The following is a 17,213-nucleotide window of genomic DNA, read 5'->3' as shown; positions in this document are numbered from 1 at the left end:
TTACAGGCAGTTCATCCAGTTTGTACATTCCGGGGCTGCTATTGGTCAAATCTACACTAATTTTCTTTATTATACATGATTCAACAATGTTTCTTTTTGCGGTGTCTTTACATAACATGATCTCTTTAGCTTTTTCCAACTTGGAGTATTCCTTGTTCTGACACCATATTTGTGTTGTTTTATCTTGTTTCGAGATCCTTTCCACTCTGTCCCACGTACTTTTCGTTACACTGATTGCAAGGGATGTCATATATGCAACCATTCTGTAGAGAGGAATTCCTGATTAACATGTTCTTAAGTACATTAACATTAAATAGTCTTAACACCCCAGGGATGGTTATGAGCTGGTTACAGTATGGTAAAATATTAAAATCACTCTTATGACCAACTTCATAAAAAGTTTTTCTTGCTTGACAGAAAGTTCTGTCAATAAAATCGCGAGGGTATCTAAGGCTTGTTGCAATGTCTCGGACCTTCCGAAGCTCAGCCTTGAGAAATTCGGGACAACTGGCCCGCAGTGCCCTTAAAAGCATAGACGAAAATACCATCATCTTCGTTCTCGGAGATGGTTTGAATAAAAATGTATATAGGAATCTACATTCGTGGACTTCCTGTGCACATAAAATTTAATTTTTTTTATCATTCCTCACAATTAAAACGTCTAAAAACGCCAACTTATTATCTACTTCAGTTTCTAAGGTAAATTTTGTAGAAGGTACTAGGGCATTTAATGCTGTTAGGAAGCTCCCTTCATCTTTGTCAACAGGCCTGCACAAAATGCATCATCAACGTACATAACCCACAGGACACCTTTAGGAAGTACCCTTGGTAGGTACTTACTTTCGAAAAACTCCATGCAAAGGTTACTACGTAATGGAGATAACGGATTACCCAACGCCATGCCAAATTTTGCTCATAAAACTTTTCTCCAAACACAAATTTCTTTTTCTTTGGACAGGCCTTCTGTGATTAAGCTTCCTTCAGTCATTAAGCTTATAGAATTGTGTTAGAGGTTGTAAATTTGATTGCATTATCATTCTCAATGTTATTATTATTATTATTATTATTATTATTATTATTATTATTATTATTATTATTATTATTATTATTATTATTATTATTTTGTGGAGGGTTCATTGCAACTTCCACAGCAGTTGTTGGGACTAAGTTGTTAGCTTGGAATTCTTCCATTTTCTTGATATTCGTATTGTTTCTACCTTACAAATAATTTAGTTTATGTAATTCATCCACGTAATGAACCAGTCTATAGCTCATTTGTTAGATCTACATCTATTCAGGGTGGGAGTACACAAAGCCAAACCGTTTTGTTTCACGTCAGGTTTTGACACTATAGCCTTGTATTTGCAGCAAGTCAAAAGCAGTCACTAGAAGCAGAATTCAAATGAAAAACAATGATACTTCATTTCCCTCAATTGTTAGAGGTGTAAAGGTCAACGCCATTGTTTTATTTCAGTTAATGTAACCCATTGCTATTTTTCTTTTTTTTATTTATATCATACAGCACCCTAAACAGTGCTCGTATACTCGCTCCAATGGTAGGAGTCAAGATTCTGAAGGCAATCTATTATTTACATACTTAATATCAATTAGTTTGAATGAGGAACATATTGTTATAATCATTGTGTTTTAATAAATATGTTTTAGATGTGCAAATAAAACGTTTAACACTATGTATAATCTATTTACAAAATGTTTTCATCGTCACTCTTGAGGAAGAGGTCATCATCCCCGTCCTCATTGTCGCTAGCGATGTCAATGACGACTGGTTCCACGCTCTCATGGATATTGTCCGGCTTCCAATACTCCTCCTCAAAGTGAGGGGATTGTCTAACAGCTCCTGCCCACACTTCGGGGGGTGGCCAAGTAACTATTGCCCATTACATAAATAATTACCTGTTCACGCTAGAGTAAATCTTGCCACGGGTCTTTTCACTTGTATACAAAGTGGCAAGCCGTAGCACAAATGCAGTCTTGCAACCACGGAGACAATTCCATATCCTGTTGGCCATTATTGAATTTGTTGAAGACTAGTCTGTGTAAGCGTCAGTGACTTATGGCCTACCTGGTGGCTGGGCGGAGCCTCATGACGTCATATTATGTTTACGTCACAAATGGTTTGAGGATCCTTGTCTGTGATTTTCTCGGTTCCGGCATTGGCGACTTCATTTTACTCTATAAATATCAAAACTATTGAACTTAGGTACTAGATAATACTTGCAAAAATTAGGCAGGGTTATAAAATATACACTTGTCAACTTTCACCTTTATCCGATACTTTGATAAAAAGGTATTGCCAAAAACCATGTTTCATTGGCTCTGAATTCCTTAGTAGTCTGTGTCACCAATAAGTCCATCAGACAGCAAAGAAAAGGTACCTTTTTCTTCTTCTTTCGACCTCATTAATCCCACTGTATAGCAGGGTCAGCCACTCAAGTCAACTTTCTCTATCTATTTCTATTCCTTGCATCTTCTTCCCCTAGTCCCCCCACCTCACCCATATCTCTCCTCACCACATCCATCCCTCTGATCTGCTGATGCCGCACACTTTTCCTCCCCATTGCTGGCATGTTCTTAGCTCTCTTGACTGTTCCACCTCTCTTCTTATTATGTGGCCATAGTATCTCAGACGAGCTTCCCTAGCTTTCTCCTCTACATTACATATACCACACATTCTTCTTATATCTTGACTCTCCCCCCTTTCCAGTAGTGATATTCCAGCAATCCATCTCACCATCCTCATCTCAGCACTTTCCAACAATCCCTCTGCTTTCCTCTTAAGTGCCCAAGTTTCTGCCCCATATAATAGTATGGACCTGATAACTGTCTTATAAATTTTCATTTTGAGCCTTAATGGCATTTTCTTGTTTAAAACAACTCCAGTTACTTCCCTTCATTTTTGCCATGCTTCTTTCACACTCTCTGTCTCACTGCTTTCTAGTACCTCCCTCCTCTGGTATTATTGATCCCAAATAGTTAAACTCACCCTTCTGTTTTAGCACTGTACCATCTTCCACTTGAATGTTTACTTCTTCATATCCTTCTTTACTACTAATCGTTAGCTCTGTCTTTCCAATGTTCACTTTCAATCCTTTCTTTTCTAGGGATCCTTTCCATACTAAAAACCTTTCTTGTAGTTCTTCTTCTGTGTCTGCTATAATGACTAAATCATCAGCAAACATCAGTTCCCACAGTTCTTCGCTGTTCCTTAATTCTGATGTCAAAGTGTCTATAACGACGAGGAACAAGACTGGACTCAGAGCTGATCCCTGATGGAGGCCAGCCTCCACAGGGAATGCCTCAGTCTCCCCATATTTGGTCTGTACACTGGTTCTTGTGCCCTCATACATCATCTTCACTAACCTTACCAACTTCTCTGGTACTCCTCTCTTTCTCAAACACCAATAAACTACTCATCTTGGTACCCCGTCATACACCTTTTCAAGATCCACAAAACATATGTAAACTTTCTTGTTTCCTGCTAAATATTTCTCTTAGACTTGTCTTACTATAAAAATAGCATCCACTGTGCTCTTTCCTTTCATAAACCCAAAGTGCTGCTCATGTACTGTATATCTACCAACTCTCTCAACCTTCCTTTCACTATTCTTTCTAGTGTCTTGAGTACATGCTCCAAAAGGTTTATTCCTCTGTAATTCCCACAGTTTAACATGTCTCTTTTTTGTTTACACATAGAAGGTACCATACATTAATAACAACGGTACCCTCAATATTTTCTCCAAACAAGGCAATGCCTGTGATCATTCGAGAGCCTTCTGTCTTCTTAATTTTCACTATAGTATTGCCAAATATTCTTTGATATGTGAATATTTCATTTATCTTTACCTTGAATCTGTTAAATATCAACTAAACTCCAGTGTATATATAACATAACGGTTAGTTAGAGAATTACAATCTGTTAATCAGCAAATGTGGAATATCTGCTTCCAGGAGTAAAAGTGTTACTTAGGGGTGATACATTTACCAAGTTTTTATATGTAAGTTTATATAGGAACCTGTAATTCACATTTCCATTTCAGATGTGTGCACCTAAGGAATGTGGAATCTGCAATGAGATCTTCAATGAGGACAAGAATTGCCCCAAGATTCTCCCTTGCTGCCACTGTCTGTGTGCCATATGCATTGACCAGCTCATCGTCAACAACCTCCAGTCTTGTCCCTTTTGCCGGAAGGAATTTCGTGCGCTTTCAGCTAAGGATTTTGGAACAAACTTCAACTTATTGGATATTCTCAAATACGTGAACGAGCTGGAGGAGCTGAGCAAGCTGACGCCTGCGAGAGTGAAGGGGCACCGCTCTCTTCAGCTTTTGAATAACTGCAAAGCAGAGAGTAGGGAAATTAGCCAGGAGAGCAAAGCCACTTGCCGGAAAGCAACCGAACGCATCCGCAGTGCCATGCAGAGTAATTCCAATCTCAAAGATGCCATAGCAGATGCCAACAGGAAGCTACTGGAAATGCTGAATGTAATTAAAGAAGTAGAATTAAGAAACAGAAAACACCTGAACTATCTCGAAGAAGAAAACAGTCTATTGGAGAAACAACTAATGTCGGTATCAAGACAGGAAATGGTTATTGACGATGCTGAGATCAGGCTAGAGGCGGCAGGTGACCTGTCATCACTTGGGTTTGTCATGGACAGAACAGAAGAAATTAATAATGACACCAAAGATCTTGTGGACGCTATGGAGGAGTTTCTCTCGAAAAACAAGCACACGCGGGAGAATATAGGAAAGTTAAGTGTTTTCTTTCTTTCCTTTCACAAAAGGGAGAAGAATAGCATAGTTATAATGGATGGACAAAATTGATACATTTCTTTTTCCTCCTAAAACGAAGTCATGTGATAGGATCTAGGAGAGGTAAGACTTTTTTCTAGACAAGAGGAAACTAGGTATGTTTTTAGGAAGAAAGTTTATCTTTCTTTGCATGTCAATATAGTAGACATTAAAACCCTCTAAAATGTGCATTACATGTTATTACTTTTTCAACTTTTGTCTCTAGAGTTTCTGAACAGCACAGTTCATATTCATCACACTGGTTTTATAAGAGTGAACCCTTTCCTCTGCACGTGATGTGAATGATCATACTCCTCTACCTTCCTGCTTCACCAATAAGTCGCTTCCCTTAACTGGACATCAGGACCTGGGGCTTTCCAGTTGAGCATTTTCTTTAGTTGGTGTCTGACTGTGTCTGTCGTGATCTTGGTGAATCTTTGTTTTATTCTCCCCAAATCTTCTGCCTTGACTTCCTGGAGCCATGTTGCATGTTTGTTGTGTGATACCAGGTGGCTCCATATGTTTTCCCAGAGTCTCTTACCTGGTTCGGCTTTAGGAATTTCCAGGTGGTTGTCTTCCCCTCTTAGCTGCCTGTACAGTTTTTTTCTGGTTGGTATGGAAGAGTGTGTTCTGTTGGTATCCTTCATTCCTGTTCATGTACCATTGGATCTTGTGGCTTGGCTTTAAGCCTCTGTTTTATATCTTCTGTTTTGTTGTTTAGTCCCTTCTCCTGTACTTTGTATTTCTCGTTCAGTTTCTCTCTTGTTTTCTTGGCTCTTAGCCTCTTTTCTGCCATCTCTTTCAGTTTACCCAGGTCAGATCTCAACGCCATGATTTGTTTTTCCAGGCACCTTTTCCAAGGCGGTTGCTGTTTTGGTTTCTGCTGGGTTGGTTGTGATGGTGGTGTTGGTGTGTGCATCCCCATGAGTTCTATTACTAGTCTTGCTCCTGCATATGCCAAGTTATTTGTTTCTGTGATACTGGTGGTGTGCATTAGTCTCGTTACAGTATTCATTAACTTCACTTGTTTTCTCCTTTAGTTTCTTTATGTTGTAGGCTTTCATGGAGAGGATCTTTGTTCTTTCTGTATCTGGCTTCATCCATTGTCTGATCTTTTCCAGCCATTCCAACCTCTCTGTTACATCTTCTGTGTTTCCTACTGTGTCGTTGTTTGGTACCTCATCATTCCTGTCATTTTCTGTGTCATCATCTCTTAGTTCGTCTTACTGTACGTCGTTGCTGGGTGTTATTTCTCTTTCCAGTTCCTCTCTTTCTGTTGTGGAGAGCCAGTTTTTTTTTTATGTTCCTTACTTGGTCTGCCAGCTTCTGTCCTGTTTGAGTGATGTTATTTCTCTCATTCCAGATGTTGACCAGTCTTCTTCTGTATCCTCTTTCTGTTGGGTTGCTTCTGATGTAGCACCTCCATATTTCCTTATTTTCATCTCTTGTCCATTTCTTCTTCTGGTTTGCCACTGTAGTTGCTGGTTACTGTCGTTGTGATGGTCAGTTGTTGGATGACCTCCCTGTCAATTGGGCTGTATGCCTGGCTGATGTACGAAGCTCTTCTGTTGCAAGAGGTTCCATTTACATCGTTGTCATTTATTCTTTAATTTCTTTCCATCATTGCTGAGTTTTGCTATTTAACCCATAGCTGGACCCTACCCCATTGGGAATAGGTACTCATATACAGGTGAGTAGACTGAGGAGATTGTGGTAAAGATCCTTTCCAAAAACATCAACAATGAAGAGAGCAGTCATCCATCCAGTAACTGACCAGTCCCAATGTTGCTTAACCAGTCCATTGATGAGTTAAACCACTCTGCCACGACTCCCATATTATTATTATTATTATTATTATTATTATTATTATTATTATTATTATTATTATTATTATTATTATTATTATTATAATGACCATTCACGTTGTGTTAACAGGATATCGAAGAATGTAAGAGAAAGCTTCATGCTCTGGAGGAGATCCTGACTTCTCATCAGGAAAAGAGACACATTGACCTCTCTCATGGGATGGTTGCCATGACAGCAGAAGAAGATATCCCTGAGCATTTGACTGTAAGTTACTTCTCATTTATCCCATAGATATGCAAAGTCTAAAGTACTAATCATAACTATATAGAGAAAGGGTGGATCAAGGGCAAAGCATTATTTAGGTCAGACACAGTGCACTTACCAGGTATAACTGACAACAACGATCATTAGACATAAGATTAGCATCTGTTACTAAAAATATAATTTAGGTAGCTTTCACAAATGGGGCTTTTATGAGCTGTTGCCAGAGATGCAACTACTACTGATATAGCTGTCAGTTGTTACCAGAGAAAACCCATTTGCATGGATGTAAGTTCCATTCTGATTAAGTAGAATACATTTTTATTACTACTGTATTTGCCAAAAGGTTAATAGCAGTAATAAGCACTCCATGAGTATTACTAAAGTATGAAATGTCCCCCAATGGTCCCAGTCCAAGTCCTCTCTATGAACATCCCGGCTAAAGAAATTTGACAGAAGGCGCTAATTATTATTATTTATTTATTTATTGATTTATTAATTTTTGGTCTATCACAGTCATGCTATTCGACTGAGTGGTTTTTATAGTGTGGGGTTCTGGGTTGCATCCTGTCCCCATAGGAGTCCATCACTTTTTTCACTATGTGCGCTATTCCTAATAGCACGCTCTTCTGCATGAGTCCTGGAGCTACTTCGACTTCTAGTTTTTCCAGGTTCCTTTTCAGGGATCTTGGGATAGTGCCCAGTGTTCCTATGCTTATGGGTAAAATTTCCACTGGCATATCCCTATCCTTCTTATTTTGATTTTCAGGTCTTGATACTCATCAATTTTTTCTCTTTCTGTCTCATTTACTCTGGTGTCCCATGGTATTGCGACATCAATGAGTGATACCTTCTTCTTGATTTTGTTAATCAGCGTCAAGTCTGGCCTATTGTTCTGTTCTGATACCATCATCCCAGAGGATCCTTGCCTGATCGTTTTCTATCATTCCCTCAGGTTCATGTTTGTACCATTTATTACTGCAAGCTAGCTTGCACAGGTACTGCAGGCTGTCTGGTGTTTTGCACAGGCTCCAGTGGAGGGCTTTTGCTGCTGAATCATGTCTCTTTTTGTATTGGTTCTGTGCAAGCACCAGACATTCGCTTTCTATGTGGTTTATGGTCTCCTCTTTCACATTGCACTTCCTGTGTATGGGTGAGATGTTATTTCCATCCATTGTTCTTTCGACATATCTTGTTCTTAGAGCCTGATGTTGTGCTGCTGTTAGTATTCCTTCTTCTCCCCTCTGTAGCCATTGTCATGTTTCATTGCTGGCCAGTTCTTTAGTCTGTCTCATGTACTGTCTGTGCATTGGTTTGCGGTGCCATTCTTCTGTCCTGTTTTTCAGTCTCCTGTCTCTGTGTATTCCTGGGTCTTTATCTACTTTTATCAGTCCTTCTTCCCATGCACTCCTTAGCCACTCCTCTTCACTGGTTTTCAGATATTGCCCCAGTGCTCTGCTCTCGATGTTGACGCAGTCCTCTGTGCTTAGCAGACCTCTCCCTCCTTACTTTTGTGCTTTGTATAGTCTGTCTGTATCTGCTCTTGGGTGTAGTGCTTTGTGTATTGTCATGTGTTCCCTAGTTTTCTGGTCTATGCTGCGGAGTTCAGTCTTCGTCCACTCCACTACTCCTGCGCTGTATCAGATTACTGGTACTGCCCAAGGGTTTATGGCTTTTGTCATGTTTCCGGCATTGAGTTTTGACTTGAGTATCACCTTAAGTCTCTGCATACATTCTTTCCTGATCATATCCTTCATCTCTTGGTGTTTTATATCCTCTCCTTCTATCATTCCCAGATATGTGTATCCTGCCTCATCTATGTGTTTGACAGTATTCCCAGCTGGTAGCTTCATCCCTTCAGTCCTTGTCGCTTTGCCTTTTTATATGTTGACCAAGGGACGTTTTTTCTATTCCAAATTCCATCCTGATGTCTCCAGATGCAATCCTTACAGTCTGGATTAGGGTATCTATTTCCTTGAGTTCTTACCATACAGCTTGATGTCGTCCATGAACATCAGATGGTTAATTCTGTTGCCTCCTTTCTTGAGCTGGTACCCAGCATTCATCTTTTGCAGTACTTTTGTCATGGGCATCATGGCTACTATGAAGAGTGGTGGGGACAGTGAATCGCCTTGAAAGATCCCTCTCCTGATGTTAACCTCTGCTAGTCTTATCCCAGGACTTGTAAGCACTGTATTCCAGTTGCACACTGTATTTTTCAGAAGCTGATGGCATTTTCCCCTGCCCCATATATTTTCAGGCATTCTATTACCCACGTGTGTGGTATCATGTCGAAGGCTTTCCTGTAGTCAATCCATGCCATGCCAAAGTTGGTTTTCCTTCTCCTACTATTCTTCATTATCATATTGTCTATCAGAAGTTGGTCTTTTGTGCTCTTACACTTCCTTCTGCAGCCTTTCTGTTGTTGGGGGATGGTGTTTGATCCTCCAGGCAGTTGTATAGCCTTTCACTGTTAGTAGCTTCAACATTATTGGTAGGCAGGTGATAGGCCTGTAGTTACTTGCTATATTTCCCCTGTTCTTGTTTTTCTGTACTAAGGATGTTCTCCCTGTGGTCACCCATTTGGGTGCATGGTGGTTTGTGATACAATGCTGGAGTTGTTCTGCTATTCGTGGGTGTAGGGCCTTGAAGTTTTTGAGCCAGTATCCATTGACTTCATCGGGACCTGGGGCTTTCCAGCTGGGCATTTTCCTTAGTTGGTGTCTGACTGTGTCTGTAGTGATTTCAGAGAATCATTGTTTTATTCTCCCCATTTCTTCTGCCTTGACTTCCTGGAGCCATGTTGCATGTTTGTTGTGTGATACCAGATTGCTCCATATGTTTTCCCAGAGTCTCTTACCTGGTTCGGCTTCAGGAATTTCCAGGTGGTTGTCCTCCCCCTCTTAGTTGCCTGTACAGTCCTTTCTGGTTGGTATGGAAGAGTTTGTTCTGCTGGTATCCTTTATTCCTGTTCATGTACCGTTGGATCCTATGTGCTTTGGCTTTAAGCCTCTGTTTTATATCTTCTGTTTTGTTGTTCAGTCCCTTCTCCTGTACTTTGTATTTCTCGTTCAGTTTTTCTCTTGTTTTCTTAGTTCTTAGCCTCTTTTCTGCCATCTCTTGCAGTTTACTTAAGTCAGATCTCATAGCCATGATTTATTTTTCCAGGCACCTTTTCCAAGGCAGTTGCTGATTTGGTTTCTGTTTGGGTTGGTTGTGATGTTGGTGTTGGTGTGTGTATCCCCATGAGTTCTATTACTGGTCTTGCTCCTGCATATACCAGGTTATTTGTTTCTGTGATACTGGTGGTGTGGATTAGTCTCATTATTTCATTAACTTCACTTGCTCTCTCCTTTAGTTTCTTTGTAGGTTTTCATGGAGGGGATCTTTGTTCTTTCTGTATCTGGCTTCATCCATTGTCTGATCTTTTCCACCCATGTCGACCTCTCTGTTATATCTTCGGTGTTTCCTTGTGTGCCGTTGTTTGGTAGCTCATAATTTCTGTCGTCTCCTGTGTCATCGTCCCTTAGTTCGTCTTCTTGTCCTTCGTTGCTGGGTGTTATTTCTCTTTCCAGTTCCTCTCTTTATGTTACGGAGAGCCAGTTATTTCACTTTATGTTTCTTACTTGGTCTGTCAGCCTCTGTTCTGTTTGAGGGGGTGTTATTTCTCTAATTCCAGATGATGACCAATCTTCTTCTGTAACCTCTTTCTGTCGGGTTGCTTCTGATGTAGCATCTCCATATTTCCTTATTTTCTTCTCTTGTCCACTTCTACTTCTTCTGGTTTGCCTCTGTAGCTCCAGTCTCTGGTTGCTGGTTACTGGTTAATAATAACAATAATAATAATGGAAAGAGAAACCCACAAGATTCTTGTGTATAACTTGTTTACTGGGAAATATTTACATATTACTTTGATCTCGAGTACTTTCAGGTCCTAACTGTGACCCTTTTTCAAGAGATGAGGTAGTCAGGCTGGTTCAAGGCCCAGCAATCTTCTGGAACTTCTTCTCCCTGTGCTGTCATTTATATGATGGCTGTTCTGGTTTCCATTCTCTTGACAGCACAGGGAGAAGAAGTTCCAGAAGATTGCTGGGCCTTGAACCAGCCTGATTACCTCATCTCTTGAAAAAGGGTCACAGTTAGGACCTGAAAGTACTCGAGATCAAAGTAATATGTAAATATTTACCAGTAAACAAATTATACACAAGAATCTTGTGGGTTTCTCTTTCCATCTTCAGAAGAAAACTGAAAGAAGTTTTTGTTTGGTTTAATAATAATAATAATAATAATAATAATAATAATATTATTATTATTATTATTATTATTATTATTATTATTATTATTATTATTATTATTATTATTATTATTATTATTATTCTTGCAAAGGTCAATATTTACTAAATTTGTCTCTCAAGAGGATGGTAGCTATTTTGAGGCGAAGGTCATGTTCAAAGTCACCAATCCTGATCCATTCTGAAAGGTCCTCATTAATGAGAAAGCAGCGTCAAACATGAAGTCTCTGTCTCTTATGGTCAAAATTTATGGTGGGAGCTAAAGTAAAATATTGTACAGAATTTAGTAGCACATTTTCACCTCTCGGGCAAAGTTCTTACTTAACGGGGCAAGTGTGACAGAAGCACCAGTGGAAAGACAGACAGACGATCTTTCACAAACGTGTATGCATACTCTCTACCTTTGTACCAAGTTTGGCGAAAATCCCTGAAGCTGTGTAGGAAGCTTTGTGCTGAGAAAGTGACCGTGACAGACGCAATGACGAACACACAGCAAGCAGACACATTAACGAAGAGAGAAACAATGGGGTATAGGACTAATCATAATGATTGTGTCAGCTCTTTTAGGAATGGCAAGTCAGCATCTCCGTAGTCTTGGTGTTTCAACTTAAAATGAAACTAATTTACTTTTCATACGTAACCTGAAGGTTTCCTATCAGTGGGTAACCCTAACACACGAATTTTATGAAATCACGCAAAAGCAAAGGCTTTCGTAAACCCAGCATTAAGAAAACCAAGTTTGAAAGTCATTCCAACTCACTGAAAACTTATGGAAGAAAATCTTCGCATTATTATCAGATGAGTATGGGAAAATATGTTTGTTGATAATTAGATTCAGATCATGATTTTGAGAGAGATCGCTATTCCAAAAGTAATTACGTCAATTTTTTCCTACCCACAAATGCGGACAAACTAAGAAGGAAAATGTTTCCTAAAAATTTTCACCTCAAGTTTTTGGAATTCTCATATCCTTAATCTCCATTTTTGGTAATAATACAGCTATAACTGTTATAATGTTCATCATTACTGTTGATGACATCTTCACTTCAAATCTGCGCAGGTTGACTACCTGCGAAGGTTAAAGGAACCGATCAAGCAAGCGCTGAAGCAAAGGAAGATATTCGCTATTCAGAACTACCTTGGACAGACGCGATATGCGAGAATCACCATCACGGAGGGCAACGAAATATGTCTTCACCATCTGACGGAAGAGCTGCCCCCTCCCAAGGCTCACTATATCAAAGTAAGTTATTAAGATCTCGAGGAATTTTGATTTACCGATTTAAATTTTGATTAATGAACTTTTTTTATCACGTTTTATCGGTAAATCGAAAAAATATTAAATATTCTAAGTCTAAAACGAGTGGTATCTAAAGAAACGTGCCTAAAAAGTTTGAGATAAGAATGTCTGCTTTTCAGACGTGTCATCCTTTCATACTTCTTGAGCAGGATTTTATGCCTAGGAAACCTTCTCTAATATTTCCAGTTGATCAGTTCTTTGTTTAATTGGCCTCCTCCATCTAACCCACCGATCACTTCTCCCACTTTATTCATTCTTTATGTAATGATAACCTTTCTCCGGCCCTCTGCTTCTAAAACATTTATTATATCTCGTAAGATGCCCAGACGATTGGAGCCTTTTCATTTAGGCCTTGCGAAACAGTTGCTCGTTTCAACGTTGTTCCTTTTTTGATGTGCACCGTAACTGCAGCACCATCATTTCCTCCCAAGTCATTTCCCTGTCATCCTTTCACAGCTATGATTTCTGTTCGACAACTCAAAGGTCATTTCTCAGTCAAATAACACCATTTCTCCTTCAGCACTGCGAGGTGATGAAACTCGTCGACAAGTCCTCCCGAAGGACTTTTCTGGACCTAAGAATCAGACAAGAGGACCTCGGCAGGCTATTGCTAAAGCTGTCCCCGGACACAGTCAAGGCGCAGCACCATGCCCTCCTCTGCACGGGGGAGAGGGGGATCTCGTACGCCAACGGCTACCTCTACGGCGTGAAGGGATCCTCAGACGACAACGAATGGCTGTGGTTCAATCCGGACGAGAAGAGGGTCTCCTCCGGAGGGAATTTCATATTTTCTGACATGGACGTCGAAGAGGAGTGGAAGGATGTTTACGTCAGGCCCATGGTTGTTGGTGCGGTTGCCACCAACTTCTTGGGGAGGGATACCCTCAAGTTCACGATCTGCCTCAAAGAGAAGCCCCATGAGAAAATCCGCGGGGCGTTCGGCATGGTGGAGAAGGGCATGGGACTGCTGAATAGTGCTCTTTCTCGACAGCCTAATCTCAAGGAATTCAGGATACACGACTGCGGTATTGTTCTTAGCCATGAATAGTCAGTCACGCGACAGAAGAGAAGAGAAGAGAAGAGAAGAGAAGAGAAGAGAAGAGTGGTCGTTTTCATAATTCTGTTTTCAAAATACTGTAACTAAACCGATATAGCTTTGTCGATCAAGAAATGACTCAGAGGTAGAGTAAAATATTTTACAGGCATGTCATTATTTAATATGTTTCCCTCTGAAAGTTTCGTTTTCCTACGGTTAACTGTAATCGCTGTTTCTGCTGCCCATGTGGGTTCATCTATAAATGTTAAATTGAAAAGTCAGGTCACAGAATTATGTACAATTTGAAATCATTAGACGGTCATTCTAAAGGTCATTTCGTTAACCTTGCCTTACTTCGAGTTAAGGCAGACATTTTTCAACAATATAGCTATCCTTTCCAGTATCAGCTGTTGGGTCTTTGTCAGGGAGAGTTTGGTTGAAGAGAGTACAGTACTTACAATGAAGACAACGGTCGGTGTTTATGGCGCTCTCTTGTCTGCTTTCTGGTGCTGAGGGATGGCCCACATGAGTGCACCAACTCAAGCATATAGCTTCCACTGCCGTTGCCTGGGAGAGGTCCTTGGGATGCAATGACATCAATCACAGGCCTAAAAATGTGGAGGTCCGGAATCGGGTGAATTCTGACTTCGTTTATGCCTTTGCAGATAGGAAAAGATTCCTCTAGATATGTCATCTTACAGGAATGGATGACAGTCAAATCCAAAGAAAATAGCGTATGGAGGGATACAGTCAAGGAAGAGAAAACCTGGCCATTTCGATTCTGTGAAACGCGATGTATGAGTCAATACTTAGAGAGCGGTCAGCAGCGAAGGCTGTGGTGCTGGTGAAGAGAATTTGAAGAGGCATGACGAGCAGAGGCGTGTAGAAAACAGATCTTGTAAGCACGCAATGAAAGTAATTTAGCGGTTATGAACAGTGCCTGATTCTAAAGGTAGTGAATAAACTATTTAACTTTTCATTTACACTGAAACCTTCAAGTCCTAACACACTGGTGTAAAAGAAGAAATTTTTTTACTTTCACCCTGAATAATTGGGACATTCCCAGGAAAATATCTTACCATTTGAAACGCGATGGGTCCGAAGCTTATTTGGAGCAGGAGAGGGAACAGTTTCAAAGCATTCATTAGATTACTGCAGCACTGTTTACTCAAGGGAGAAATTATAGACGTCTTCCGTATTTACCTTCAAATTCAAGTTATTTATCCTTGTTATGTATTTAATGGACAGTAATTAATATAAAGGAAGCAACTATTAATGAAACAAGTAGCAAGTGCTGAAGCACACAAGGACAGCAAGGACTCCAAAAGCTCTTGTAAACTCTTCCACACCAGTTTGGTTGACCTTGACTGCCATGTCTCTAAATGTGGTTTCAAACTCCCACGAGCATAGCACGCATGACACCTGAACATCCAACGAAAATGATCACCTGTGGGTACGAATTTTTGTTTTCGAAAAATATCGATTGACGATGGTCTGCATAAATATGCTAAGTTCTCACACCATTCGACGCTTCTCAAATGATTTGTCGAAGTTATTCAAGTCTGGATAATCGCATTTCGGGGAAGCAGGATAAATGCAGAGTGTACACCTAAACTATCTCACATCAGCAGGTTTGTATTGATTCTGAAAGTCATGAAAGAAAATTGTAGCGTAAAATTAGTGTGTGCATGCCTACATCAATGTGGATGTGTGTGCACACCTACATAAGATTACTGAATATTCTGTGGTGAGTCCAGTCAAATGACTTGTTAACGATAAATTTTCTGGAGAAGGGTTCAAGAACCAGCAAAAACTGGGTGAAGATAGTTACCCGCTAAGCCACACTCTTCCTCACTGTAATTGTCAGATGAATATAAACTGTCTACTCGTTCCGAGTTGCATAAAGTCAAATGACATTCAAAAGCAGAAACTACAGCACATTTTCGAAATTTCAGGTGGAAACCGGGAGAGTCATCATAGAATATAGATGATTAAACCCGAACCCAAATATTAATTGAATACCTGCCATTAAATTCAAGTGGATGACCTCATAAACACATTCGCCATGGACAACTCGACATTCTGGAGTAATTTTAAAAGTCTCAAGTCCCTCTGTGAGTTACAGCAATTACAACTCCATTAACTATTAAAAACTATTAAAAATTTCAGTTTGATGGCTTGGCTTGATTCTTTTACTTGTTGACCATATTCCAAAGGAACGGAATGGACTAAAAGTCACACTGAAAATAATGGGAAATGCCGTTTAAGGCAGCTGTTGGCATAAAGCACACACTGGACAATTCATTCGACTTGTCATAAATTGTCATGTAATAATATATATATAATATATATATATATATATATATATATATATATATATATATATATATATATATAAATATATATATATATATATATATATATATATATATATATATATATATATATATATATATATATATATATATGTGTGTGTGTATGTATATATGTATATTATAGTCTTCCCAGCATAACGAATCCTTGATATTTGAAGGAAAAACAAATTGTTTTAATTGTCGAAAGGATAAAATTCACAAAATCAGCCTCATTTTTAGATAAGCAGACCAAAAACCTGACTTGATATTTATCCTTTTCAGTTATGTTTATGTATACATAAAACAAAGATACATCCAAAAGCATGTATGATGAATTGGTTGGAATAATACAGATGTTTCATTACAAATATGTATACACAAATAGAATGGTTGTCGGCTAGATTATTATATACATGTTTCTTCTTCTAGATTATGCACATACATAAACGCATGCATGAATGAACACATGATTACGTTGGTAGCTGGTTATACTAATACATGATTTTTTTTTTTAACGACGCACGGTACTGGTCGTGACTTGCTGAAACTGAGGCATGAGGGTAGTACACAGGTGGGATGGAAGCCATTAGTCTTGCACCAGCAAAAAAAAAAAAAGAATTCGAGCCGTCATCCAAGCGAATAAAAGGCCACAGTAAGCCAGTGAACGAATCACTGGAGCCACTGGCTTCCCTATCGTGGCGCCGTGACAGAAGACATCGTCCAGTTCGTTCTAGACTCTACTTCCTGCAGTCAAGGTCTCCTGAACTAGTGTGGAAATGAAGCTGGGAGAGAGAACACTGTTCTCGTGGCCTTTGGTGTTCCTGCTTCCTATTTTCGTCATACCTGGTACCGGTATGTAATCATTGTCTTCTCTCTCTCTCTCTCTCTCTCTCTTGCGTGAGATGACATGCATGCAAATTCATACAATGAATTCGTAATTCGGCAACGATAAGCTGATAATGGCTCATGTATTAGTAGCACATGCCTTCATTTCTTAGTAAGATAACTCATATGTGACTGTATTTGTTCAGGGAATGACATTGATGAATTCAGATGACACATTCAAGTGTAACTGGTTAACAACCAAATCCCATGACGGCACTGATGGAGTGGTTGCACGTGATAGTAAGAAAGACAGGACAGGGCAGATCCCTAATGGAGGATTGTTCCCTAAAACTTCCGAGTTGATCACGAATAAAGGGCCATGAGATGACCGACTTTCCAGAACTGTAGAGGACTGATATCAGATCAAATCACCAGTTTTTCTTGACAATTTTTTTAAATTATCTGTCCCGCACTGTAGGCATTACTTAAGGTTCTTTGTAGCGTCCCTTCAGGCCCTAACTACAACCC

General features: G+C 39.6%; 2 protein-coding genes across 3 annotated transcripts in view; both read left to right on the top strand.

Annotated features, from left to right (window-relative positions):
- LOC136841693 (uncharacterized) overlaps window positions 1–13,835 on the top strand; it is a 33,105-nt gene extending 19,270 nt beyond the window's left edge. The window contains exons 3-6 of the mRNA XM_067108908.1: window positions 4,059–4,772; window positions 6,747–6,881; window positions 12,231–12,413; window positions 12,991–13,835. Of these exons, the coding sequence (XP_066965009.1) occupies window positions 4,059–4,772; window positions 6,747–6,881; window positions 12,231–12,413; window positions 12,991–13,518 (1,560 nt within the window). The 3' untranslated portion in view covers window positions 13,519–13,835. The remainder of the gene's footprint in view (window positions 1–4,058; window positions 4,773–6,746; window positions 6,882–12,230; window positions 12,414–12,990) is intronic.
- Window positions 13,836–16,044: 2,209 nt separating this feature from the next.
- LOC136842108 (spermine oxidase-like) overlaps window positions 16,045–17,213 on the top strand; it is a 41,017-nt gene continuing 39,848 nt past the window's right edge. The window contains exon 1 of one of the 2 annotated variants that reach the window (XM_067109486.1): window positions 16,045–16,712. In XM_067109486.1, the coding sequence (XP_066965587.1) occupies window positions 16,637–16,712 (76 nt within the window). In that variant the 5' untranslated portion in view covers window positions 16,045–16,636. The remainder of the gene's footprint in view (window positions 16,713–17,213) is intronic. The other variant, XM_067109485.1, reaches the window with a different exon arrangement.

This window comes from Macrobrachium rosenbergii, chromosome 9 (genome assembly GCF_040412425.1).
Source record: "Macrobrachium rosenbergii isolate ZJJX-2024 chromosome 9, ASM4041242v1, whole genome shotgun sequence".
Lineage (NCBI taxonomy): Eukaryota > Metazoa > Arthropoda > Malacostraca > Decapoda > Palaemonidae > Macrobrachium > Macrobrachium rosenbergii.
The sequence above is the reverse complement of the archived record's forward strand: the minus strand, read 5'-3'. Positions and strand labels throughout refer to the sequence as shown.